At 49.4% G+C, this 27,946-nt stretch overlaps 1 protein-coding gene across 1 annotated transcript; it reads left to right on the top strand.

Moving 5' to 3' along the window:
• The first annotated feature begins 1,367 nt into the window (after positions 1-1,367).
• LOC122681023 (adipocyte plasma membrane associated protein) lies at positions 1,368-27,901 on the top strand. Its single transcript, XM_043882705.1, has 9 exons — positions 1,368-1,535; positions 9,189-9,305; positions 13,621-13,736; positions 20,442-20,534; positions 22,131-22,247; positions 23,354-23,528; positions 24,048-24,182; positions 24,559-24,751; positions 25,923-27,901. The coding sequence occupies exons 1-9, from the start codon at positions 1,444-1,446 to the stop codon at positions 26,130-26,132; spliced, it is 1,248 nt and encodes a 415-aa protein (XP_043738640.1). The 5' UTR covers positions 1,368-1,443; the 3' UTR covers positions 26,133-27,901.
• Positions 27,902-27,946: the final 45 nt, after the last annotated feature.

Below are 27,946 nucleotides of genomic sequence, written 5' to 3'. Positions count from 1 at the left end.
CAAGACCATCTATGGTTAACTCCAGCCCAGACCCCTTGGAGAACCTTCTATTACACTGCTGTCTGGAGGAGACTCATGTGTCCTTTGGTGCATTTCTTTGCTGAAGCAAGTTCAATAAACCTAAGTTTTTTTATTATTTTCTTGTACAGCCATGTTCCTGTTTCCGGTTGGCGTGGAATACAAAAAATTCCAGTGAGAGTGCCTTAGACACAAAGAAGGTGTCCTGCTTGTGAAATCAGGGGAAAGATTTGCAGCAAATATCATCGGTCCTGAGAGATAAAAGTGGTTTTGGCCAAGAGAATGTGAAGGAAAGCTGTATCAGAGAGACAAGGAGTAACAGGGAATGCAGGGAGGCACAGAATTAGAAACAGCAAGCAATCCTGAGGGTGTGAAACACAGGATTCAGGGCGGGAGGGATGCTCCAGAAAGGCAGGAAGGGGCCCATCCTGTAGCGCTGTTAAAACCCATCCCTGGGACAGCAGCCGTCCTGGTTGCATCAGCAGAGAAAGATGTTGCCCAGGTGTTAATTATATAACCTGGAACCCTACAGACCTCGATTCACTAAGAACGCTTCATCCCCTCACGCTGGGTCTTCCAGGTTTTTCTCGGGGGCAGTCGAGTGCGGAGTCTGACCCCACCCCCTCCGCCCCGAGCACCCAGAAAGGCCCGGGGAGCACACTGGCCTGAGGAATGCCTTGTGAAGCAGCAAGGAAAGCGATTCTCAGGGCTTCATTCTGAGCGGTCTTTTCTGGAGACGCTGCATAGTAAAAGAACCCGGTTTCCTCTGCTGGAAAAGCCCCCTCCCAGGGTCTTTCCCGTCCCGTCCATCTTTCGCTCCTTCATTTGCCAAACGCCCCCACGAGCCCGCTGGTTCCTTTCGGCGTAACTGCTCCTCAATACCTCCAAGTGTCTGACTACCGGCTAGAGGTGGCTCCTCCGGGAGGACCTCGTGCGGGCCCGTGGGCGGGCGCGGGCCTCGGCCTGCCCACCGCGCCCGGCGACAGACCCGGCCACACGCTTACAAACCGCCCACCGTCGCTGTGGCCGTCACAAAAGCAGACACGACCAGCCGCCCTTTTCCAGCGCGTCTTTCCTTCAACCCCGCCGGTTCGGAAACGGCCCCGGGATTCCCGGTGGGGGGGCCGCTTCCCGCCCGCCACCCGTGGGCCCCGCCTCGCGGTCAGATCTGACGTGAGGGGCTGGGGCCGCCAGGGGCGAGGACGCGGCAGTCCGGACCCCGGAAGCCGCTACCCCTCACGGATGGCGCGCTGGTTCGGACTCGCGCGAAAAAGCCTCGCAGCCACCGCCTTCCGGGCGGCCGGAAGGGGCGGGCCCTACGTCACTTCCGCGCGCGCCCGAGCAGGGAGGTGGAGCCTCGGTCGTCACTTCCGCGCGCGGGGCTGGAGGTGGTCAGCGCGGGGAGCTGACCGGCGCTTCAGAACCATGACCGAGGCTGACGGGCTAAGGCAGCGCCGGCCCCTGCGGCCGCAGGTGGTCACGGACGACAACCGGACGCCGGAGGCCAAGGGCGGCAGGTAGGCCGGGCCCGGAGCCGGGCCGTGCCCCCAAGGCGGCGACACCAGCTGGCGCCTCATTTAGTCCTCGGCAGCCTCGCTTCACGGGTGGAAGCGGGCTCTCGTCGCGAGGTGCACCTGCGGCCCTTCGGCTCCGCCGCTGCGTCATTGCCTGTCCCCGGAGCCCCCCGGCCTCGGCTGTGCCTCACTTTGCCGCAGGGGCGTGCACGGAGCCGCTTCCTCACCTGCCCTTTTCGGAAAGAGCGGGAAGCAGAACGGATGTCATTGGGCAATTTCTGTGAGGGTTCGGCCTTGCACGTTTTCCCGGTAGGGACAGACATGCATAGGGCACCGGCGATGTTGGTGCCTGATAAAGGGAATATCAGATCTTCTCCCAACTTCTCTTCTTCTAACCTTCCCGAGTCTAAATATACTTTGCTTTGTTATCTAGAAACTGAAGTAAAAGCCTTTAAAGTTCTTAAAATTCTCCTCTTAACTTTGTGCCCCAAGTGGCATAATTTTGGGTTTTTAAGAACCAAGAGGCCCCATATAGACCCAAGTTCAGAGTTTGGAACTGATTGACTAATATGTTGATGGTAATACTGGGATATTTTTTGCCGTGCCATTGGGTGTGGTACATACTGAATGCAGCACAGTTTTTGCTCAGAGACACTGAATTTATTCCCTGATGATAATGAAAGGAAGGAGTGTTTGGTTTCTAAAAATCCACGATTCTCAGAGAAGATTTTTCACTAGCAAGAGTCCCGGGACCAGTGGAAAGGCCGGGAATACACTCCTCTTTGTGGGGTGACTGGCCATTCTGGTTTCCTCTGGACTCTAGGGTGTGGGACTTTCAGTGTTGACCCGGGGCAGACCACGACAGGTCGGTCACCCTTTTGACTGTGGATGTTGTGAGATCATCTGGTGATTACTTAGGAGTCTTCAGAGCAGACAGGCTGGGACTAGCAGTGCTGTGCAACCATGCCCACTGGTGTTGCCACACACTTGTGCCCAGGAGACCAGGGGGCACCTGGCCCGGGTCTGCTGTGAGGCACAGGGCATAGAGCACCCAAGGGCACTAGTTGGATGGGCCCAACTCTTAGCTGGGCCCTGTAGGCCCCAGGGCAGGGGGCAGAGTTAAGTTAATTGTTTTTCAGTTTCTCTGGGATTTCCTTAATGGCAAGGTTACTTTGTGTTCCAAAGTCCTCACCTGTTGCTAGTCTTCCCCTGGGTGCCTTTTGCTCTCTGTTGATTCAAGACATTTTCTTGGCTTTCTTGTGTTTCCCCTTCTCTTCTTTGATCCTCTTCTGGGTCTTTGTAACAGTCTGTTTCCTGTCACCCACCTTTCTTTCTATGTGTATATTGTAATTCTTTAGCTTTTTCTTATTTTTATCATGCAGTTTTCTAGTTTTCATTTCTTTTGTAGTGGTTTCTAGTAGTTCATCTGATTGTCATCTTGATTACCTTAAAATTTGAGAGTTCACTCTAAGACAAGAAAGTATTGTGTATAATGAGTGAAGGAAAGGAATCTGAAGGAAATAGAAATGTGATGACTATATAGTAAACTTTAGATGTGCTGAACAGAATAAAGAAGGGAAAATTTACAAAAGCAGGAAATGTGCTTCAGTTTACAGAAGCAGGACAATAGATTTTAGTGGATGGGACACTGAATGATACCTTGCCCAGTCTCCTGGCTTCTGGCATGAATGGTGGCATTAGCTCTGTTTTGTTGGTGAGGTCATTGAAGTCTTTGTGAGTGGCGTGGTTTTTGTAAAGTTACAGAGGAATAGAGTCTCAAGAGACATTAAAACAAATGAAAGACAGAATTGGCTTCTGGACAATGAGAAGTTTATTTTTAAAATTAGGTTTTGGAGATGTTTTATTTCAAAGTTGTTGAGTGTCTGTATCTGAACAGTAATCTTTTTTTTTGGTGTGGCATGCAGGATCTTAGTTCCCTGACCAGGGGTTGAACCCGTGCCCCCTAAAGTGGAATTGCAGAGTGTTAACCACCACTGGACCACCAGGGAAGTCCCCAGTGCAGGTTTCTAATGATTGTCATTTGGCATCAGTTTCCCCACATGTTTAAGAAGTTTATTGACAGAGTGATTGTAACCCAGAAAGGATTCCTTCCCTTTTGGAACATAGTTCTGTCTGAGAGGAGAGAACAACTGTTTAATGTCCATGTATACTTGTTTAGGAGTGAAGAGTTGAAAAGTTACCAGCTTTTTTTTCAATAAGCTTCCAAAGAGTTTCAAACTAATTAAAAATCTCTCGTAGGTCCATTTTCATTTTTAAGACTGAAGCGTAAGGGAGGCAGTGGGGAGAGACAGCTGGGGCTGTCGTAATTCTTGAGGTTGTGGGGAGCTAGGATTCCGGAGTTTTCTCAGCCCTTCCCCTGGGTGTGTGTTTTCAAATTGCTCTTTTACTATGTTTTCAATTTGGCGTCAGTGCTAAAACAATGCCTGCAGTCTCGGAGCCCTGGCTTAAAGGACTGTGGAAAGTGAACCAATGCAGGGCGTGGTCACTTGAGAGGACTGGGCCATTGTGTGTGAGTCTCGGGTTCCAGGGATCACCTCAGCACCCGGGGCTCCGGTCTCTCATGGATTTGGGCCTGAAATCACAGGTCTGTGTTGATCTTATGGAGCGTGTGGGTCAGGACTTCAGTCTGTGCCTCGAGGCCTTGATGTCTTGTATGCAGAAGCCATTAGAGGACACCTGTCGCCACATTTTGCCCCATTAAATCCCATTTAACAGGATTTTGTAAGTTGTGACTGAGCCGTTGGTAGTTGTCAGATCCTGTGCATCCCAGGCGTGGATCTGATGGTGCAGGTGTAGGGGTTGGGGCAAACAAGCTGACCTCCCGGGTGGCACCTGGGAGGGAGGGCCTGGCCTTCTGGGGTGTGTCAGCACAGACTGAAGAGAGCAGGATGGGCCTGTGCAGCACTGTGTTGGTGAAGATGGTTTGGATAAACGGAGGTCCTTCAGATGACTGGACGTAGTGCAGTTGTGCACAGCTTCCCATGTGGCTCAAGTGGTGAAGAATCCGCCGGCTAGTGCAGGAGACGCAGGCGGGTGATGTAGGTTCGAGCCTTGTGTTGGGAAGATTCCCCGGAGGAGGAAATGGCAACCCACTCCAGTATTCTTGCCTGGAGAATCCTGTGGATAGAGGGGCCTGGTGGGCTATAGTCCCTGAGGTTGCATAGAGTCAGACATGACTTTGCAGTGGAGCACAGTGCAGTGTGTGGTCAGGCAGTTACAGAGCAGACGCAGAACTGTAGTTGACTCTGAGTTCACAGGAGTCAGAAGTGAGATGGGCCTGCCAAAAAAGTTAATGAACCTTGGGCTACAATAATTGTGCTCCCAGAGCCTGGGTCAGGAGCTCTGTGACCTCACCTCCAGGACCTGTGCACCCGCCAGTTACAGACTCAGTGCCCAGGGTCACATGGCTCTCACCTGTGCCCGGAGCTCCTTGAGTCCTGTGTTTCCTCGGCCGCGTGGCTTTGCCCGGTTGCTTCTGAAATCTCTGTGCAGAGTCCATGGGCTTCAAACCCTCCCCACCCTCTGCCGACCTGAGGCACTGCTGCCCTCTGTGCTGGTCGCTACCTGTCTGGCCTCGCCCACCCCAGGCTGCACGGAGGGTGGGCACTTGACTGCTCTCCTCTTAGGGCCGGGCTGCCTGCCTGCCGTGTGCGCAGGTGGTCATGGAGTGTTTGTGGGCTCCCAGGGGGTGCTGTCTGATGTGGCAGCCACTTGGCCACATGTAACTACTTAAGTCTAAATTAATTAAAATGAACCAAAATTAAAAATTCACTTCCTTGTTTGTGTGATGTAGTGGGTTTGGGGTTTGCTGGGGCTGATGAAGGAAAGTGATATGGCTGTGAGGTGACAGCAGCCACCTGAGCTTTGTTGGTGACACTGACAGGTTTGCATGTGGCGGAGTCTCATAGGGGAGGGGACAAGAGGGGCTTCTGGGTCAAGGTGAGGGTCAGAGAGCTCCAAGGGCAGGAGTTGGGGTGGGAGTGGAGTTCAGTTCAGTCATTCAGTCGTATCTGACTTTTTGCTACCCCATGGACTGTAGCACGCCAGGTTTCCCTGTCCATCACTGACTCCCAGAGCTTGTTCAGACTCATGTGCATCGAGCTGGTGATCATCCTCTGTTGTTCCCTTCTCCTTCTGCCTTCAATCTTTCCCAGCATCAGGGTCTTTTCCAAGGAGTCAGTTCTTCCCATCAGGTGGCCAAAGTATTGGAGCTTCAGCTACAGCATCAGTCCTTCCAATGAATATTCATTGGAAGTGGTGAGGCTCTGTTTTATTGAAGGGTAGCCACTGTCTGGATGAAGCGAAAACTGGAATCAAGATTCCTAGGAGAAATATCAATAACCTCAGATATGCAGATGGCATCACCCTTACGGCAGAAAGCGAAGAAGCACTAAAGAGCCTCTTGATGAAAGTGAAAGAGGAGAGTGAAGAAGCTGGCTTAAAGCTCAACATTCAGAAAACTAAGATCATGGCATCTGGTCCCATCACTTCATGGCAAATAGATGGGGAAACAGTGACAGACTTTATTTTCTTGAGCTCCAAAATCACCGCAGATGGTAACTGCAGCCATGAAATTAAAAGACGCTTGCTTCTTGGAAGAAAAGTTATGACCAATCTAGACAGCATATTAAAAAGCAGAGACATTACTTTGTCAACAAAGGTCCGTCTAGTCAAGGCTATGGTTTTTCCAGTAGTCATGTATGGATGTGTGAGTTGGACCATAAAGAAAGCTGAGTGTCGAAGAATTGATGCTTTTGAACTGTGGAGTTGGAGAAGACTCTTGAGAGTCCGTTGGACTGCAAGGAGATCCAACCAGTCCATCCTAAAGGAGATCAGTCCTGAATATTCATTGGCAGGACTGATGCTGAGGCTGAAACTGCACTACTTTGGCCACCTGATGCGAAGAACTGACTCATTTGATAAGACCCTGATGCTGGGAAAGATTGAAGGCAGGAGGAGAAGGGGACGACAGAGGATGAGATGGCTGGATGGCATCACCGACTCAATGGACATGACATTGAGTAAATCCCGAGAGTTGGTGATGGACAGGGAGGCCTGGCATGCTGCAGTCCATGGGGTCTCAGAGTCAGACATGACTGAGCGAATGAACTGAACCGAGCCACTGTCTGGGGATGTTTCACTGAACACATAAAGCAGGCGGGCTCTGAATGGCTAAAAATTTCTGTGTTTGGGCCATTTGTCAAGTTACTGGATATGTAACGTTGGAGTTTGATGGCCCTGCAGAGCTAGAGTCTCAGCCTGCAGTGAGGAAGTAAACAGTGTGGGGCTGAGCTGCCGGTTCTAAAACTAGACCCTGTACGGAGCTTTCCAGTAGGAACTGGCTGGCGGTCAGCTAGGGTGCTGATGGACTTCTTTCTCTGGAGAGGGGTTGGATCAGGTCGGCGGTGTCCAGCCGCACATCAGGAACAACTGGAGCTTGAACCTGCCCGGCAGGTTGCACCGTGTGGACCCAAGGCTTTGCTGGAGTTCTGGCCGCCTTTCTAGCTGCAAGTAGTCACTTTCTATCCAGGCTGGACTTCTTGTTTTCCCCGTTTTAGGAAGGGGCAACCAGGTCTTCAAGCACGCTGTGACAAGCTCCGAATCACATTCCTAAATTAAGATTTTAAAATATACACTACCACACAGAAAAGGAGAGTTGGCATAGAGTCCAAGTTAGACAGGAAGGATCTGTTTTATGTGGAAATGTGTTTGGCAAGGAAAAGGGAAAGGGAGACTTTGGCCAGTGTCACCACTTTCGTTAGTGAGTTTGCACAAGACAGCTTCCCCCAGGGGCTGCAACTCTATTCGGGGTGAGGGCGGGCTGATTGCATCAGCCCCCTTGGCAAGACACCCGTCCTTCCTCGTGCGCTCTGAGGGACGGTTTGTGCAGTGCCATGTGGCCCGCTCTTTGGGACTCTACTTTCGAAGGAACCACAGGACCATGTCATTCCTGCCGGAAGCCCTGGCAGACACCCTCTGCTCGTGCAGTCGCCAGCTGTGGTCATCTCACTGACTGACTGGGCACCGAAGGAAGTCCTGAGTGGTGCATGTCCCAGCCTCTGGATGGCGGTCGCTGACTTTTACTTTGTGGACATCTTTGTGGAGCTGTAACTCGCATATCATCGGTTTAGAATGTCCAATTCAGGGATTTTTAGGTTATTTAGAGAGATTTGCTAAAGTGACAGATCACCACAGTCTAAGTGAAGAACATTCTTGTCACTGTTAACATCTTTTTGAGGTGGGGTCCATAACGTAAAAGGAACCTCCTTAGAGTGCATACAGTTCAGTGATGTTTACTGTTGGGCAACCACCACTCTTTTCTGGTTTCAAAACTTGTCCTCATCCCACAAAACTCCTTGTTGCCATTAAGTAACCCTTTCCCATCACCCCTCCCAACAAGTGTCCGTTAGTAGATGAACGGAAAACTTTTGTGTTGTTGAGCAGTGGAAGGCATGACAGGAAGTTTTGCCATGGGCTTCTTCTGGGATGAAGCGGGGGACACGGTGCTGAGCGCAGGCTTGCCGGGGCCACACTGGGTGTTTGCCTTCACCCCAAAATCCCCCAGGAGAGCAGACATGGTTAGCTTGTGCAGCGTGTTTGAAACCTGACTCTGGGCCCTGGGTCCAGGCATCTCCTCCTGTCCTCGGCAGGCAGTGTTGTTAGTGGTGACCTCAGACTTTGGGTCAGACGTGACCCTCAGTCCCGTCCTTCTGGCAGCGGACTGCCCACCCCCGGCCCCCAAATTTCTGCATTCTACATTGAAACCATCTTGTCAAAAATCAAATGAAACATTGCCCTTAGTTTGTCAAGTGTGAGTCCTAACTTTTTTCAAGTCAGCTTTTTTGGATAGAAAAAGATTTTCCACTTTAGGAGGTCAGGATTTTAATTTGCTCTAAGTTACTCTTGACTTCAGGTGTTTAGTGAATCTGAATATCCTGATGCAGGCAAATAGTGATCCCGGCAGTTTCTTTCTTAGCAGGAGGCTTCACGTGCTGCCTGGCCCTCGAGTGAGTGAGGTCGTCTGTGAGGGTTGTTGGAGGGTGTTTCAGCCCCCAGTGGTCACTTGCCCACACACTCTGCTTGAGGTCCCAGGCCGCTGTCAGGTCTCCCCGTGGCTTTTGAAGAGATGGTCTGGAGGTGTGGCTTTGTAGGTTCTCAGTGTCTGGTAATGGTTGGGTTTGGACCTTCAAGATGTTCTGTCTCCGTTTCCTTTGTGAATGTGTCTCTCATTCTTGCTGCTCTGAGCCTCGGTGGCCAGAGGTGGTAACTGAGGGCCGCCGTCTTCCCGGTGGATGAGGGCGGCTCCTTCCCACAGCTTCACTCACACCTCCGTCACTTTGGGCCCATTGGTTCTTTGGGTTTGCCGGCTTTTAGCATCTGCCGGAGGATCCAGGATACTGCTCATCAGACTACCTGGGAGGTAACTGTTGAGTGTTCCACACCCCGCAAGATTAAAAAAAGAACAAGGCATGATTGCCATCCTAGCAAACAGTGCTGACCTTTAGTCACTGCCACGGAGGTGGTGGCCTCGAAAGGGGCAGGCCCGGTGGGAGGGCTGCCCCTGCCTGGAGGGCTGAGGGCGCGGCCAGTCGGTCTGAGCCCCGCAGGTGCCTTCGTGTGCTTTGTCTCTGGCAGCTCCTTCAGCGGCAGAGTGTTCCGAGCCACCTTCCTCATGCTGGCAGCCTTCCTCACCGTCCCCCTACTTGGTGCCCTGGTGCTGCTGGACTCGCCTATAGACCCGGAATCTCTCAGGTGAGTAGCCGCACAGCTTGGGCAGGGTGGGTGGCTCTGCTCAACAAAATCGGGCTGTGAGCTTCTTGGCTAATAAGTTAACCTGCTGTGCAGGATGGGTTATGCCGAGCAGTAGAGAGCGTGAGCTCTTTTAGTGCCTGTGCCCTGTGTTGAATCAGGTGTTACACAACATGTGCCCAGCGTTAATGCATGCTACTCTTTCAAGAACAAAACTCTGCAAACCAAAATTAAAAACTAGAAAGATCCCAAACAAGAGAAGCTTAAGTATTAGAGGTGATTAACCTGAATTCATTTAAAGTGTTGAGAGCACAGACACACAAACGAAAATTAAGTTCAAGTTGCTGTGTTTAAATTTTTTAAGTAGCTGATTTTTAAAAATTGTCGATAAATGCTATTTATTTGGCAGTCAAGACTATGTTTCCTGAAGTAAGGATTTATGAGTAGTTGATTTTTAATAAACTTTATATAACAATTACTGTTTTATTTTTTCTAAATTACCATTCATCAGTGGGGATATGTAGGTAGTGCAGTCCGTTATAACTTGAAAAACTAGTGTGCACCTCAGGTCTCGTGAAGGTATTCACATTTGTAGTTACAGTCATGCAGAGCCAGGCTTCTCTGGATGTGCTTGTTCATGACGTTAAGGGCTGTGCAGTCTGGTTTCCCCTCAGAGCCGCTCATGGTGGTGAAGCTGCCTGAAGTTTGCTGTGAGTTCATGTAAAGTTGAAAAGTTCAGATAAGAACCCCATCTCAGTATAGAGGGAAGCTAACAGGTATAACTGAATGATGTGTTGTTTTGTGAGTGAGAGTTGAGGCTTCATAGTGGGCAGTGTGTTGGGCGTCCTCTGAAGGTTTCCCTCCTGCCAACCCCCCTCACTCTGTAGAAGGAGGTGGCTAAGCTGGCCTCAAATGCAGACTGCCTGGGCCTTTCTGCTAATCCAGTGCGCCATGTGGAAGTGAGATTTGTGTCCAAAGCTGGGGGTTGAAACCTGGGCTGGAGAGCTGGCCATGGAGAGTGAGGTGGTGGGGAGCAGGTGGACATACGGCTTCTAAGGGGACCCAAGACCTTTCATCTCAGTAGAGGTTGTTAATTTTGCCAAGAGTGGTGAAGAAATTCAGGGGAAAGGTAGTGTGACATCCTGGCAGCCTGGAGAAGAGCCAGGTAGGGAAGGCTTTGAGGCTGTGCAGAACGAGCCCGTCAGTGGAGTAGATGTGCCTGGTGAGGAGAAACCCATAGAAACCGGCGTGGCTGATGGGTCTCTTCTGGGCTTAGAGTTGGGGAATGACTGGCTCCCGCTATGGGGGTGTGGGCCCCCGAAGCCAGAACGAAGGCAGAAGACTGGCAGACAGTGAGAGCGGGAATGAATTGAGGTTTGGGGAAAAGTACTGCTAACAACAGCAAAAAGGGTTTCTGTGAAACTGATCAGAGCAGAAAGAGCAAGGACGGGGCAGACACACTGCCTGGGAAGAGTGGTGCAGTCTCTAAGCTGGTGGGCTCAGCTGGCGGGGGTGCCTCGGGGCTCTGCCTTCAGGAGACTCAGGAAATCAGAGGACAGACAGACCTGGAGGGCCCGGGCCCGGGGGAGACCCTCCCAGGTGGCTGGTTATGCAGATGGTGGCAGCCTTTGAGCGAGCAGAGTCCCGGGGAGGCCGCCAGGCTTGGCCAGACCTTGCTGTGCACAGTAGCCTTCATTTTTCCTCGTTAGGAAGATCTGGGCTGGTGGACACAACACCTGGGACGTCCTGATTCCTGGAGGGTGTTGCCCAGTGTCTGTTGGGACACGTGTGTTCCCAGAGGTGGGAGCACAGTGGTGTCATCAGGCGTGGATGATGTGGGCTCAGGAATATCTGCTTGGTGGATATTCGCTCCTCACCACAGGGAGCGTCTGCCTGTGGAGCCAGAGAGTTGGGGTCAGAGGGGGGCTCCACGGGTTTCCTGAGCATCTGTGAGGAGCCCAGGCTGTCTCCCTGCCTGAGGGTCGGGGGCATGGGCCACCATCCTGCTCCTTCCCCTGCAGGTCTCTCATGGGCCTTTCCTGAGTTTTATTATTTTGTGTTTCTGTTTGCCCCTCACATCGCTGACCACTGGTAGCACTTTGTTGCTACTTTCTATTATCTTCGAGTTTTACAGTTTCACCCTGTTAATAAAATGCACCCTGTTGACAGTTAACGGTGATAGTTTTCAGCTGCTACAAGAGTTACTGTCCCTGTTGGTTGTTTTTTTCCCCTGTTATTTTTAAAATCATAGGCACAAAATCTCTTCTTTACAACACTACTGTGTCTTTTATGTTAAATTTTACAGAAACTGAAATATGTTTTAAACATGCCAGAAACAGTCCTGTCTTTTCGTGAAAACTCATGTTTCTGTTTCTTTCTGGATGGAAAGAAAGAGGTTCGGGCAAGCCTGAAGCCCAGTCCTTCCCCAGAGTTGGGGGTGGAGGCCACAGTGACTGCTGCTGAGTTGAGGCCGCCGGCCGTGTCCTCGCCCCATGCTCGTGAGACACACTCACAGCTGGTGGGGACATTTTTATCAGTTTGATTTCAGAAGAAAAATTAAAGAATGATCCTAATCAGATAGGTAGAACCATGGGGAGAAACAGGACGTAACTGGAAACAGCATAGGCGGTGACTGAGTTTGGAGAGTCAGCAAGAGCGAGCAGGAGGTAATAGTTAATGAGTTAACCCGAGTGCCTGGGCTGCTGTCCCTGGTGCCTCTGTGCCCAGCGGAGCGCCCGAGCCTTTCTGCCGAGCTGCTGCATTTTCTCCTGTGTTTTCTCGTCTCCCCTTGGGGGCAGGGACAGCGCACCACCCTGACTAGATTGACGCTGCAGCCCTTCAGGGTCTTCCTGCGTGCAGGGAATCTGGCAGCGCCCACGGGGATGGTGGGGAGGCTCGGACTCCCTGCTCCGTGTGCTTGTCTGTCGTCTGTCTGCACACGTCCCTGCCCCTCCGGAGGTGTGACCTTCCAGCACAGAGCTTGAACCCAGGTGTGTTGCAGGTCCCAGTCCTACTCTCCCCCTCTGGAAACAAAGCTCTTTAGTTGAACCACGAGTGTGCTTTTGAAGAGCAGGTAGGAAGCTGTATTTGTGAGACAGGGCCAAGGGTGGAGGGGGAGGTTTAGTTCCAGGGGAGTTGTGCTGAGCCCTGAGTAGGGGCGGCAGCAAGTGAAGAGCTTTGTCTGGAGCGGGTGGGGATGGAGAGCTCCCAGACCGCCACCCCCCACCCCCTCCAGTTGGTTCTCCTACTCTCCGGCCGGGTGAGGGGTGGGAGAACTCCCCTCCCCCGCCCCCTCTCTGGGAGCCTCCTGGGGGCCGCGCGTTCAGGATACAGCAGTGAGAACCCAGCAAGTCCCAGACCTCGTGTGTGCTCGGGGGCACAGGCAGCTGACAGAGGAGCGAGGAGTCAGTCAAGTGGTGTGGGGTCTGGGCTTCTGGGGGCAGCGCTGAGTGTTACATTGCGTGGTCAGAGCAGGCTTCACTGAGGAGGTGATGGGAGGAGGCAGCGGGTTTAAAATGGGAGATGCCCAGGGCCCTTGGGGACCTGCTGGGAGAGCAGAACAAGGGGAGGAGACAGGAGGCTGTGGCCGGACTGTTGGGTGAGGAGCTCGTGGGAGACCTTGGCTCCAGGGAGAGGGCCCCGTTTGCAGGTATTGAAGGATGGATGCCATTGATCTGTGTTTCAGAGCACAGGTGGGCTGCTGGGTCGCAAGCAGACTTGGAGGGGACAAGGGAGGAAGCAGGGAGGGAAGATGGTGGCCTGGCCATGGGTTGCTGACAGCTTGGAGAAACAGCGTGTTTGCCTGTGGATGGAGGAGACGGGAAAGCTCCCAGGCACTTCTGCGTGAGCCTGGGTGGGGGGCGGGGGGCGGGGGGACCCAGGCCCAGCTGTCTTCTGTCCTCTCCATGGATCAGGAGGCAAGGCTGTCCCTGTGAAATGTCCACTCCACTCTCTCCGTCTCAGTTGGGCCTGGATGGCTGGGCAGCTAGTGAGAAAATAAATGCCGGGCTTTGTGAGCTGGAGGGTGAAGCAGTTGGACGGGTTGGGGAGGCCAGGCACCCTGGGCCTTGGGTGGGAGGAGAGTGTTCTTATGTCAGCCACATTTACGCCTTCAGTTTTCTTCTGTGCTATGACCTTTCCTGATATCCTGGGAGGTTTTCTCTTTTAACTAGTGCTTCTGGCAACTAAGGATATTATTGAAATGTGTGCCCTTTGTCAAAGAATGGGGAGTTATACATGTAGGTCCTTGCAGGTTTTCAGTAAATACTTTCTTCATATATTTTTATAGACAAATCCCTATAATTGCATTATTTTACAGCTTCAAAGAACCCCCTCTCTTCCTTGGTGTGCTGCAGCCAAATACGAAGTTACAACAGGCGGAAAGGCTATTTGAAAATCAGCTTGTTGGGCCAGAGTCCATAGCAAATATTGGGGGTAAGTAGACTTGGCACTGTCTGCCGCCTGAGTGGGGTCCTGTGGGGACAGTGCCAAGGGGAGTCCTGGGCAGCCTTCTTGGCTGTGATTGTGCCTGTTTGTCTAGCAGATGCCCCGAGGGAGCCTCTTGCCTCTCTGAGTTTCAGGCCGTTTTAGTGCTGGGTGATTTTGAGTTCCTGTCTGACAAGCTTTATTCTGCTCAAACTGTTGGATCCTTTAAAGTGAAAGGAGAAAGGAAAAATGTGAACATTGGTGTTTAGTTCATTGGTCACAGTTGGATAGATGTTATTTGATGTAGCATAGGTTGTCTTTGTGTAGATTTCATTTTTGACAAGAACAGGAACCGTTCTCAGTATTTCCACTTTTTTTAATGATCACCTTGGTGGGGACATTTTAGGGTAACCATCTGCTTCAGGCTTGCCCGAACCTCCAGACTAGAAGAGGGTCTGGTTCTAATTCTTGAGTCTGTAGCAACCTGGAACAGGCCTTTCCTGTCTGTTAGAACGAGAATTAAGCTTAGGAGTCAAAAGATACGGTTAGTGAAAAGGTTGGCAAGGATTGAGGTGTGAGGATTTCCTGCAACTTGTTACCTCAGCTTGCTGGCCATCACGTCAGAGCGTGGTGGAACAGTCATGGGTGGCTGCCCATGCTTCTGTTTCCTTCTGAAGGCCCGTCAGGCCCACGCCTCCACCTCCGAAGCTGTTAACCAGCCTGCCTTTCTGAGCCCTGCTGTTTGGCCAGCCTGAGGTATTTCTGTAGTTGGTTGTTACTTTTTGTCCGGCAGAGTCAGAATTGCTCAAGAGAGATGGGCACTTTGTGATAGAACTTCATATTTCTCTTAAAAAGACATTGATGTTTATTAATTTCACAAATTTTGTATTTTTGGTTAAGAAATCTAGTATTGATGTTTAAAATTGGAACTTTAAGGAGTCCCAGGGATCCCCCCTGCCCAAATCTCCCAGAGAATGCTTTTCTTGTCTTTTCCGCTGGGCCTGATGCCTTATCTTGCTCTGTCATCGCACCTCCTTTCCTCTGTTAAGGGAACTGCTTGTCTTTTGGTGACATTTCTGGTTATCCCCTGCAGGTGTGAACTGCATGAGGGCACCTGGACCCACTGCTGCTGACAGTGGAGGGAGGTACTCACCTCAGGAAGTGCCAGGAGAGGAGTCACCGATGAACATCATTTAGACTTTACTTTTTAGAGCAATTTGAAGTCACAGCAACATGGAGGGGAAGATACAGAGATTTACCATATATCCCCTACCCCCTACTTGCCTTATTATTAATATCTCCCCCAAGATGGTACATTTATTGAGAGTACAGTTGACAACTCCTCATTGTCACATCATCACCGGAGTCCATAGTTTACGTTAGGGTTTACTCTTGGTGTGTACATTCTACGGGTTTGGACAAATGTTTAATGACATGTATCCATCATTAGATTATCATACAGAGAATTTTTACTGCCCCCTGAAATCTGCTGTGTTCAGCCTCTTCATCCCAGTCTGCCCCCAAGCCTCTGGCAACCACTGATGTGTTTCTTGTTTCCATAGTTTTGCCTTTCCCAAATGTTTTAGAGTTAGAATCATATATCAGGTAGTCTTTTCAGATTGACTTCTTTCACTTACTGTTATGCATTTTAAGGTTCTACTTACTCCAGTATTCTTGGGCTTACCTGGTGGCTCAGACGGTAAAGAATCTGGTTGCAATGTGGGAGACCTGGTTTGGGAAGATCCCTGGAGAGGGGAAGGCTACTACTCCAGTGTTCTTGCCTGGAGAATCTCCACGGACAGAGGAGCCTAGTAGGCTACAGTCCATGGGGGTTGCAAAGAATCAGACACGACTGAGCGACTTTCACATTCACAAGTCTTTTTACAGTTTTGTAGCTCATTCCTTTTTATTAATGAATAATATTCCATTGCCTGGATATATCATAGTTCATTTTTCCATTCACCTTGTTTAGTTTTATAAGTTGCCAAACTGTCTTCAGAAGTGGCTGTACCGTTTTGCACTCCCCCCGTCATGAGTGGGAGCTCTTGTAGCTCCGGATAAATCCCCGGTGTTTGGTGCTGTCAGTGTTCCAGATTTTGGCCATTTTAATAGGTGTGAAGTGGTATCTCATTGCTGTTTTAATTTGCAGTTCCCTGATGATATATGATGGGGAATATTTTTTCATATGTTTGTTTTCCACCATAGTAGATCTTCTGTGGTGAAGTGTCTTAAGTCTTTGGGATATTTTTAAAATTGGATTGTTCATTTTCTTATTGTTGAGTTTAAAGAACTTTTTGTATATTTTGGATGCAAGTCCTTTATCAGATGCATTGTTTTCTTCCAGTCTGGGCTTGTCTTCCCATTCTCTAGACAGTGTCTTTCTCAGAGAGGTTTTTAAGTTTTAATGAAGCCCAGCTTATCAATTCTTTCTTTTATGGATCATATATTTGTTGTATTTAAAATGTCATCACCACACACAAAGTCAACTAAGTTTTTTCCTTTTTTATCTTCTAGGAGTTTTGTAGTTTTATGTTTAGGTCTGAAATCCATTTTGAGTTAATTTTTGTGAAGGGTGTAGGGTCTGTGTCTAGGTTCCTCTTTTTGCATGTGGATGTCTAGTTGTTCCAGCAAGATTTGTTGAAGAGACCATCTATACCTCATTGTGTTGTCTTTGCTCTTTTGTTAGAGATGAGTTTTGGGTCTACTGCTGGGCTCTGTATTCTGTTCCATTGATTTGTTTTTCTGTTCTTTTGCTGTTACCACATTGGCTTCGTTATTGTAGCTTTATAGTAAGTTTTTTTTTTTTAAGTCTTTATTGAATATTGCTTCTTTCATTTTTTTTTGGCCGAGAGGCATCCCTGAACAGGGACCAAACCCGTGTCCCCTGCATTGGAAGGTGAAGTCTTAACCACTGTACCATCAGGGAAGTCCCTATAGTAAGTCTTGAAGTCAAGTAGTGTCCGTCCTCCAACTTTGTTCTTTTTCAGAATTGTGTTGGCTCTTCTGGATCTTCTGCTTCTTCCTGTAAGCTTTAGGATAATTTTGTAGATTATCTACAAAATAGCTGCTGGGATCGCTCTAAATCTAGAGCTCAGATTGAGAAGAACTGACCTCTTGACAATGTTGTATCTTTTAATCCATGAACATGGACTCTCTCTCCCTTTATTAAGTTCTTTGATTTCTGTTATCTGAATTTCATGGTTTTTCTCATCTAGATCTTGTATATATTTCATTATATTTAGACCTAAATATTTCATTCTTTTTGGAAGGTAGTGACATGCCTTCTGATGCTCTGATTTTAATTTCAGATTTCACTTGTTCATTGTTGGTATATAGGAAACTGATTGACTTTAGTATATTATCTTTGTATCCTGCAACCTTCCTATAATTGCTTATTAGTTTTCAAAACTTATTGTTGTTGATTCTTTGGGATTTTCTACATAGACAGTCATGTCATCTACAAATGAAGATAGTTTTATTTATACCTTTTATATCCTTTTCTGGTCTTACTGCATTAACTAGAACATTCAGCCCAGAGTTGTAAAGAAGTGATGAAAGGGGACAGCTTTGCTTTGTTCCTGATTTTAGTGAGAAAGCTTCTAGTTTTCACCATTAAGTATGATGGTAACTGTAGGTTTTTTGGTAGATATTCTTTATCAAGTTGAGGAAGTTCCCCTCTGTTCCTAATTTGCTAAAAGTTTTTATCATGAAATGGGTGTTAGATTTTTGTCAATACTTTTTCTGCATCTGTTGATACGTTCATGTAATTTTCTTTAGTCTGTTGATATTTATGGGTTACTTAACTGATTTTCAGATGCTACACTAGCCTTACGTACTTGGGATAAATCCCATTTGGTTGGGGTGTATAATTCCTTTTATACATTTTGGATTTGATTTGCTCATATTTTATTGAGAATTTTCACATCTTTGTACTTGAGAGATATTGGTGTATAGTTTTCTTGAAATGACTTTTATCTGGTTTTGGTATTAAAGTGATGCTGGCTTCATGGAATGAGTTAAGAAGTATTCTTCTTCTGTTTTCTGGAAGATATTATAGAAAGTTGGTACCATTTCTTCCTTCCTAAATGTTTTGTTCAGTGAACCCATCTCAGCCTGCTGCTGTTTTGGAAGGTTATTAACTATTGATTAATTTCTTCAATAGAGATAGGCCTATTCAAATTGTCTCTTGTGTGAGTCTTGGCAGATTGTGTCTTTCAAGGAATCGGACTGTTTCATCTACAGTATCAGATTTGAGGACTTAGAGTTGTTCCTAGTGCTTCTTTAGTATCCTCTTAATGCCCATGGGGTCTTTTGCTTCTGATATTGGTAATTTCTGTCTTTGTTAGCCTAGCTAAAGGAGTATTTATTTTATTGATTTTTTTCAAAGAACCAACTTTTGTTTTTGTTGATTTTTCTTTATTGATTTCCTATTTCAATTTCATTGATATCTGCTCTAATTTTTATTATTTCCTCTGCTTACCTTGGGTTTCCTTTGCTCTTCTTTTTCTAGTTTCCAAAGATGGAAGCTTAGATGACTGATTTTAGGTCTTTTTCTTTTCTAATGTGTGTCTTTGATGCTGTAATTTTCTTTCTAAGCACTGTTTTCTCTGCCTCCAGGAAATTTTTGATAAGTTGTGTTTTCATTTTACCTTAGTTCAAAATGTTTTGTAATTCCTCTTGAGATTTCTTCTTTGACCTATGTGTTATTTAGAAGTGTGTGGTGTTTAATCTCCAAGTATTTTGGGATTTTCAGCTCTCTTTGTTTTAGTGATTTCTAGTTTAATTTCATGTTGGTGTGAGAGCAGACATTGTATCATTTCTGTTCTTTTAAACTTATTAAGGCATATATTATGGCCCAAAATGTGGTCTACCTTGGTGAATGTTTCATGTGAACTCAAGAAAAATATGTATTTTGCTGTTTGTTGGATGAGGTGTTGAAGGGTGTCAATTATATCCAGTTAATCAGTGGTGCTGTTGAGTTCAACTGTGTTTTTATGATTTCTTATTTATTTATTGTTTTTGGCTGCACTGGGTTTTCTTTGCACGGGCTTTCTCTAGTTGTGGCAAGTGGGGGCTACTGTTTGTTGCAGTGCAGGGGCTTCTCATTGTGGTGGCTTCTCTGGTGGAGCACCAGCTATAGGCGAATGGGCTTCAGTTAGGGTTGATTTTTTGTTGGCAGGATCTGTCCATTTATTTATTTTTTTGATGTACAGTTGATTTACAGTGTTGTGTTAATTTCCGCTACACATTAAAGTGACTCAGTTATACGTATATGTACATTCTTTTCTGTTATATTTTTCATTATGGTTTACCCCAGGACATTGCAGATAGCTTCCTGTTTTCTGACTGTGCTGTGCAGTCGGATCTTGTTGCTCATCAGGGTCTTTCCATTTCTGAGGGAGGGATGCTGAGGTCTCCTCCTCTAATCATGGATTCCTGTGTTTCCTTGCAGTTGTATCAGTTTTGCCTCATGTATTTTGACAATTGTTATCAGGTGCACACATGTTAAGGACTGTTGTGTCTTCTCTACAGTTGACCTTTGTTGTTACCTGATGGTCTTTATCCCTGATCATGTTCCTAGCCCTGCAGCTTTCTTTTAATTAGTGTTAGTGTGGTGTATTTTTCTTTACCCCTTCATTTTTCATCTCTGTGTCTGTATATTTAAAGAGAGCTTCTTACAGACTGCATTTCATTGCGTTTTGTTTTCTAATACGCTCTGACAATCTCTATCTTTTGATGAGGTTTTTATACCATTAACGTTTAAAATGATAATTGATATACAGTTGACCCTTGAACAGCTCTCAGGTTCACTTAAACATGGATTTTTTTCCATTGAACACATTCTGCAGCACAGTTGCTTAAATCCGTGGGTGTGGAATCTTGCAATGCAGAACCTCACAGATTCAGGACCTTGAGGGTGTGAGGGCTGACCATAAAGTTATCCACAGATGTTTGACTGTGCAGAGGGTCAACGCCCCCTAACCCCCAGTTGTTCAAGGGTCAGCTGTTGTTCGGTTACTCTCTCCCATGTTTGTTACTGTTTTCTATTCATTGCTTATGTTTTTTTCTTCCTTATTTTCTCATCCACTTTGGGAGTTTAGTAGTTTCAGTTGAGCATCTTATATGATTCTCTTTTCTGTCCATTCTTTGCCTATCAGTTATACTTATTTTAAATACTTTTTTTAGTGGCTCCCCTAGAGTTTGCAATATTTACATTTAAAAATACGGAGTGTTTCATGAATTTGCACAGCATTGCAAGTTCTGCATGGTTCTGGTTCTAGTATATGTGCTGCTGAAGTGAGCACTTGATTTTACACCCAGGGACCTTCCCAGCAGTTGTTTCCCTTTGGTTGGATAGTCACCTTCAGCAATTAGACCCTGCCATGAGGCAGATGTGAACAGACCCAAGCACTGAGCACCAGCCCGAGGGTTCCCACTTCTTTGAGGGTAGAAAACCCTGTTTTTATCTGTGGTGTCTGCTGTGCCCTTGCTCCAGCCTCAGGGTCACGCCCATGCTGGTTCTAAGGCCTCTATGGCGTTATTGCTGCACATGTTAAGGCTTTGGCCCCAGACACCACTTGCTTTCATTTTCAAAACTGCCGTTTCCCCTCTGGAGACAAAGCACAGACTGACCACCTCTGTTGTAGGTGGTGGTGAGAGCATAGTTCTTAGGCTAACCCAGTAACACCCTTACTCTTTCCTTTCTTTGAACAGATGTGATGTTCACGGGTACAGCAGATGGCCGAGTTGTAAAACTTGAAAATGGTGAAGTAGAGACCATTGCTCGATTTGGCTCAGGCCCGTGCAGTAAGTTTTGGTGACCGCCTTTGTATCTCTTCCAGGCATCCAAGGAAGGTGCTGAGAGGAGCTGTGTTTCCTGGAAGTCAGGTCTTTGGAAGAGGAGAGCCCCGCTGCCCAGCTGAGGCCCCCTGTGGTCATACTTTCCCTGCAGGCCCCTCACACCCCTCACCTCAGCACGTGCTCCAGAGCTGCTGTGGGAGGCGCTAGGCTTTGTTCCTCAGGTGCTGAAGTGCATTCCCGCAGTAGCCTAGCACGGACCTCAGCCCTTCATCCAGAGTGAATTACTCTTAGGTCCCTCAGGATTTAGAAATTCACTGTTTAAGCACTGGTAGCAGACTTACTATCCTTTTGTTAGGAGCTAGAATGTTTTTGTAAAAATGATGCATTTTTATAGTAAAATGCGAACAGCACAAAGAAGAAAGTAAAAATCACCTGGAGTCTTCTCAGGTGTAACTTGTTAACAATGTAATGAATAACTTTTCAGATCTCTTTCTGTTCATGGACTCACACCCACACATGGTTGTAAGTGATGGGATCATACTCTGCATATGAGTCTTTAACCTGCTTTTCCCACTCCGTATTGTGGCCATAAGTGCCTCTGCAGTAAGCATCCTGTGGTAAGCATCCTAATGTAAGCACGCATGTTAAGTGCCTCTGCAATGAGTGTCCTGCAGTAAGCCCTCTGCAATAAGCACTCTGGTAAACACCCTGCAATAAGCACTGAATAGTAAGCACCCTGCAATAAGCACTCATTAGTAAGTACCCTGCAATAAGCACCCTGTGGTAAGTGCCCTGCAGTGAGTGTCCAGCACTAAATATGCTCTGCCACAGGTTTAAAAAGAATATAGGTAGTAGAGCAGGAGAATGGATCTAAGGAGTAATATGGTAGCTTTTCCTTTATGATGGGTGGAGGGACCCTGCCATGTCCTTAGACAGGCACAGCATTCTGGTCCAGCTGTGGGGCTTCAGTCCCACTCCTGGAGTGCTGGGGGGTCCGGGGGTGGGGCCTGTGCCTGCTGGGGGGTCCGGGGGTGGGGCCTGTGCCTGCTGGGGGATCTGGGGAGGGGCCTGTGGCTGCTGGGGGATGGGGGGGAGGCCTGTGTCTGCTGGGGGATCTGGGGAGGGGCCTGTGGCTGCTGGGGGATCGGCGGGGGGGGCCTGTGGCTGCTGGGGGATTGAGGGGGGGCCTGTGCCTGCTGGGGGATCTGGGGAGGGGTCTGTGGCTGCTGGGGGATGGGGGGGGCCTGTGCCTGCTGGGGGATCTGGGGAGGGGCCTGTGGCTGCTGGGGCATCCAGGGGTGGGGCCTATGCCTGTACTGACTGAGTCTCCAAACGCTGATGTGAGTGTGATTCTTGAGTGCTAGTTGCTGTGCATGTGTCCACATCCTGACTCTCCGGTGGGCTCTCTGGATAGACTGGACAATTGACCTAAGCTCTTGGGGCCTGGAACACGGTGGGGGCTGTGTCAGTCTCTGATGCCATGGTCAGATTTGTTCTCTGCAGCACGATGCAGGTTTAGGATGGGATAGATGAGGTGACTGGACACTGATGGGCCACAGGCAGAATCTGGGGCCAGCCACTGATTCCTGTCTGTTTCCCTAGAAACCCGAGATGATGAGCCTGCTTGTGGGAGACCCCTAGGCATCCGGGCCGGGCCCAACGGGACCCTTTTTGTGGTTGATGCGTACAAAGGGCTGTTTGAAGTAAATCCCTGGAAACGTACGTGCCAGTAACTTGCTTCCTTCTGTGATGATTGCTGATCTTTTAAACAATGTGCATTTATTTATAAATGGGTTTAGTAGAACTTGTTCAGTACAGCCTACCGGAGACCCTGGTATTTTTCTTACGTACCGAATGGTACTGAAGGTCTTGCCTGCAGAGAGCACCAGTATTCACATCGTGTGGCTCCTCACTCGAGCCTGCCTCAGGTTCATACCTCCCTCTCCTCTGACCGCTGGGTCCCAGAAGGTCTCATTCCGAGGGTGTGAGGCTCCTCTTCCTATCTTCACTTTTCTGTGTATCCATCTGGGCTCCCTATTTGTTTTCTGCTTCTCAGTCTTCTCTTTTTCCTTCCCCTTCATCTTTTGTCATTTTACTTTTCCTTCCTCCAGCTCCTTCTACTGTTTCCCTCCCCTGACTGGTCATGGTGTCCTGTGGACCAGTGCTGTGATATTGCTGTGTGTGCTTAATGGGGAGGGTCATGTGGAGGGAGGAGTTGTCATTGTGGGTGGTGCACAGGGCCCCTGGGTGGTCCCCACTCTGCTGGGTGCTGGCATGTGCCAGTTACCCCCAGCCTCTGAGCCCACTTGCTTCACCACAGAGTAGGGCTGACAGGAGGGCCTGCCTTGTGGGATCATTGTGGTGGTTTAAATGGGGTTAGACGTAAAGAGAACTGAGCACTCCATGAGTGTGCTACAGTCTGAAAAGACTTACTACTACTGCTTTTTGCATTTAAAAGCAGGTGAGGGGAGCATTGTATATTTCTCTCAAATAGAAAATTGCCTCATTAACCCAAGACTCTTGACAGATTTTTAAGTCAGTTGGCCTTGGGGAAGGAGTTCCTCGTCCAAAGGGAGGATTCTGCCTTTAGTGGGGTTGTTCTAAAAATTTCATCACTGAATAGAAAGGAGGGAAACACTGTGAGAAGTACTGCATCTTCTGACATAGGGAGTGGAGAAGCTCCCTTAGTTTTTCCTTTTAAATAAGTTAGATTGATTAATATTTTGAAACTATTGAGTTACATGTTCTTATAATGAAAGCAAGTCTCCCCCCTTTCTTTTTTCTTTCTTCCCGTCTTTTCCTTTTCTTCCTTCCTGTTCTCGCAGGTGAAGTAAAACTGCTGCTATCCTCCGAGACCCCCATTGAGGGGAGGAAAATGTCCTTCTTGAACGATCTTACAGTAACTCGGGATGGGAGGAAGATTTACTTTACAGATTCTAGCAGCAAATGGCAAAGACGAGATTATCTGCTCCTGTTAATGGAGGGGACGGATGATGGGCGGTGAGTGTGCTCCTGAATCTTCTGCCCAGGGAGGCTGTAGATGGGCAGGATGACGTCGGAGAATATATCATGCCCAGGAGTTGGTGGGTGTTTTTGAGCATCTGCTCAGCTTTTAAGGGAGGATCTTAATGTCTCCTGGAAATAGATGGTGGACACAACAGGGCAGCGAGATGTTCTCACTTCTCTTTGGAGAAATGAAGCTAAGAACAGCCAGGCCATCTGAGGGTGTGGGGGGTGTTCTGGCACTTGTTGGGAACCTCAACTCCTGTGAGGCTGAGCCATGGTGACCCACCCTGGTGTGAGCTAGCGCCCAGGTCAGTGAGAGAACTGATTGTAGCCTTGTCTGGAGGTGGGTGCCTGGGTGGCCCTGTAGGGCCAGCCTGGAACTGGTCTGAGTGGAGGATGGGAGCCCTGCTGCTCTAGTGGAGGCCAAGTGCCCCTGCAGAGGCCCTGGCCAAGGGCTCCAGCCCAGCAAGGCTCCCAGATGCCCCATGTGACCCTCTGCGTTGGCGCCCGCAGCCTGCTGGAGTACGACACCCAAACCAAGGAGGTGAAGGTTTTGCTGGACCACTTGCGGTTCCCCAACGGGGTGCAACTGTCTCCTGCGGAGGACTTTGTCCTGGTGGCGGAGTTGGCCATGGTGAGGATTAGGAGGTGCGTGAGCTGGCCAGGCTGGGGTGAGGGGCGGGGCAGGGCCGGGGTGAGGGGCGGGGCTGGACCGAGGTGAGAGGCCGGCTGCAGAGCCTGGGACGCGGCAGACGCCTGTTGTTTGTGAGGAGAGAGTTGTCTTCCCTTGCTCTTCCTCAGCCTTCTTGACCATCACAGGCTAGGGAGAGTCTCGACGGAACGCTGACTGCGGTCCTGGCCCGGCCTGGTTCCCGCCCCTGCTTCTCGCTGGACCCAGGGCTCTGAGGCCTTTGCAGCAGGCCCTTGCATCATGTGCCCTCGTTGGTGATGGATGCATTGGTGTTTGGCTCCAATTTTTTGTTTGGGGGCTGCTGTTCATTGCCTGCTTGGTTGACTTTTTCAGGTTTTACGTGTCTGGCCTGATGAAGGGAGGGGCTGATGTGTTTGTGGAGAATTTGCCTGGCTTCCCAGACAACATCCGAGCCAGCAGCTCCGGAGGGTACTGGGTCAGCATGGCGGCCATCCGGGCCAATCCTGGCTTCTCCATGTTGGATTTCTTATCTGAGAGGCCTTATCTTAAAAAAGTGATTTTTAAGGTAAACACAAAAACTATGATTTCAAGAAACAAAATGAAACTGCATCTCATTGTGGGTTTTTTTTGACCCTTGTGAAAGCTCTAAAAATTCTAGTTCTGCTTATGATACCTTATGCTTATGATTTTCAGTGACTTCTTTAAACTTAACCTTTGGCTTAAAATGTAAATTTACATCTTTGAGCCCTCTGACTCTTTCCCTCCTAGTTTCCTCGTCTGGAATTGTCACCCTCACCATCATGATCTGTTGGGCCTCTGTCCTGCCTGTCTCTCTTGCTCTCCCCAAGACCCGCAGCCTTTGGCTCTTCCTCGAGTGGTTTAGGTGCCCCTTCCTCCTGCCTCCTCGGAGCCTTGTCTTGCCCTCCGTGGGATCCTGCCCATGTCCTTAGTTACTGGTACTGAACTGTTTGTAACCTAAGGTCCTGCAAGGTGCCAGGCGGTGGTTCCTGAGTCTGTATGTGCACACGTGTTCATGGACAGACTTTTGTACCTACATTCATATATCTTTGTTCCTTTAAACTGAAAACTCTAAGTAAGACTGGTGTTTCTGGTCCAACACCACAGGATCTATGCCTGTCTTCTTACCATCCATGTTGGTACTTCCTTTCTCTAAGGGTGAGAAACCTGGGTCCCATGCTCCCTTATGTCTGTTTGACCAGATTCCCCAGGTGTCCACATTTGTAGCCTTTGTCCCCAGGACCACATGGCCCTGGCTAGGGCCAGGGCCAGCCCTTCTCACTCCTCCCTGCTTCTCCCTCCCAGCCATGTGCAGGGGCCTACCGTCCCCTTGGGGGCCCACAGCCTGTGCCGGCCGCCCCACTGCAGCACACCGTCTCCTCTGCTTGGAGCCATGGCCTCTCTTCCAGGGTGGATGCTCCCTACTCAGACTGACTCCCTGGTCTGGGCAACCCCTGTACACACCTAGCCTGCTTAGCCCCACAAGCCATTTTTTGACTAAATGTTTTGGGACCAATATTTTAAAAAGGCACTCGCACTCCTGTGTGGAGGGGAGCAGGGAGGGAGGTGGTTCAGCGGAGGGCAGGGCAAGGTGGGATGCACCCAGCAGGTGACAGGACTGGATGCCCGGCTGCGGGTCTCCAGGTGGGCCTGTTGTCTGGGCTGCAGGGGCCACACCTGTCCTGCCATACTCTCTCTGCTCTGTGCTTCTTTTGCAGCTATTCAGCCAAGAGACGGTGATGAAATTTGTGCCGCGGTATAGCCTTGTCCTGGAGCTCAGTGATAGCGGGGCGTTCCGGAGGAGCCTGCACGACCCCGAAGGGCAGGTGGTCACCTACGTGAGCGAGGCACATGAACACAACGGGCACCTCTACCTGGGCTCCTTCAGGGCCCCCTACCTGTGCAGACTCCGCCTGCAGTCTGCTTAGGCCTGCTGTCACCCTATGCGCGTTGTCACCCGGAGCCCACTGTCAGCCCATGCACCGCCCCTGGGCCTGGAGGCACGTGGACACCCTTCCCCCCATGCCCACTGGTCCGGGACGTGTGGTGCGGCCCCAGGACACCCTCACCTGGGCTCGGCCTTGCACTTGCTGAGGGGAGGATGAGTCCTTGTAAAGCCATTTTCTCTTAAAAACCTCTCCAAGTGTGGTGATTGTCTATGGGACCTGGGGACTTGGTGTACTCTGGTGGGGATGGACTTGTGGGTGAGCAGCTTGAGGTCTTGTCCCTGCTGCTGGCTGTGTCTCACCAGCCTTGGTGTCTTTGCTGATAAACAGGTGATACCTGCCTTTGGGGGAGGGACCGCAGGAGGGTGAGGAGAGCGCAGAACAAATGTGTGTGAGACCTCAGACGGGCTGTGCGGGCGAAGACTCTTCCCCAGAGTCCTAAGGGACTGGGCCTCAGCCCTGGGCGTCCCTCCTGTGGCTCCCACCCTCCTTCCCTGCCTGGCCCCCTCCATCCCTCCCCTCCCTGGGCCCCCACCAGTGTTCTGAAGGCAAGGACCCAGATGTGTGTGGAGGAGGAACATGTTTATTCTAGCCACTCAGAGGACTAGCCAGCTTCTCTGTGGACAGCCCGCTGTGCAAATCACAGGATGGGGATGGAAGGTGGACGCCAGGCACCAGGAGCCCTGTTCACAGCTGGTTCCTCGTCCCCAGACCCAGGCGTGAACAGTGCATGTGCCAGGGTAGCTTGTCTTCTGGTGTCATAAGCCTGACGGATGTGTCCACACGTGGTCCTGGTGGTGGGCGACCCCTGTGGATTGACCTGTGGATGGTGTTGCCGGGACTTTGTTCTCTGCTTTGATTCGCTCCAACAGTGAGTGAGGTCTGCTTTTCCGTGTGTCGTGAGGGCTGTTCTGCTGGGATCGTGCTTGCTTGCTTGGCGCCTCCCCCATGGGTCACACACTGACTTGGTCCACACGACACCGCTGTCCTGTCTCCAGCCTACCAAGCAGGGCTGACGTCTGCTCCTCCCTTTCCTGGTATTCGTGAGAACACATCAGGGATTGTGTATCTGGAGTGGTCTTTGTTAGTTGAAAAGACGGTGTTCTGAATAGATGACGACGGTGAACGTCAAGGAGGGCCGACAGCAGTCGTGAGACCTGAACCACTTGTGTCGTGTGCTGACTCAGATACCCCCCTCCGCCCCCATTTTAGGGGAGGACAGTCAGTCTGACGGGGGCCCATCCCGGGTTGTCCTCTGCTCAGGGCCAGCTTCCCACACAGCTGCGCAGAGCAGTCAGACAGGCTGCGTGGCAGTGACCCGTGTCCTGTCAGGTGATGTAACCTCACGAGAAATGGTGTTTAATAGGCAACAGTGCACCCGTGTATGACGTCTGCAGGAACAGTAGGGTAAAACCTGACCATTCTGCCATGAAAATGCAGCCCAAGTGCGCTGACCCTGAACGTTTCTTGGTTGGGAGCCGGGAGCCGAGGGCTGTGCTGTCAGCGCAGAGGAGCTGGTAGCTTTTCACAGTTTTCAGCAAAGTTGTCTTTTTTTTTTTCTGACTCAGGTGTTGCTTTTCTTTTTCAAAGTGTCGTTTCCTGTGTTCTTTGTGGTTATTGCCATGGCAAGGTGTAAAGCATAGCCTTGTTAGTCTTAAATATACGATAGGCTTTTGTTGTAAACATAAAATGGATTTGTTCTAATGTGAATTGCTAACATGCTCTTAAAATTAAAGCAAGTGATTCATTGATTGTGTGCTGCTTTATCATCTGTTACAGAAACACCGTCAGTACTC

The sequence above is a fragment of the Cervus elaphus genome, chromosome 23, assembly GCF_910594005.1.
Source record: "Cervus elaphus chromosome 23, mCerEla1.1, whole genome shotgun sequence".
In the NCBI taxonomy this organism is placed as follows: Eukaryota; Metazoa; Chordata; class Mammalia; order Artiodactyla; family Cervidae; genus Cervus; species Cervus elaphus.
Note: the sequence above shows the minus strand (reverse complement) of the source record. Positions and strands in the feature narration are given on the sequence as shown.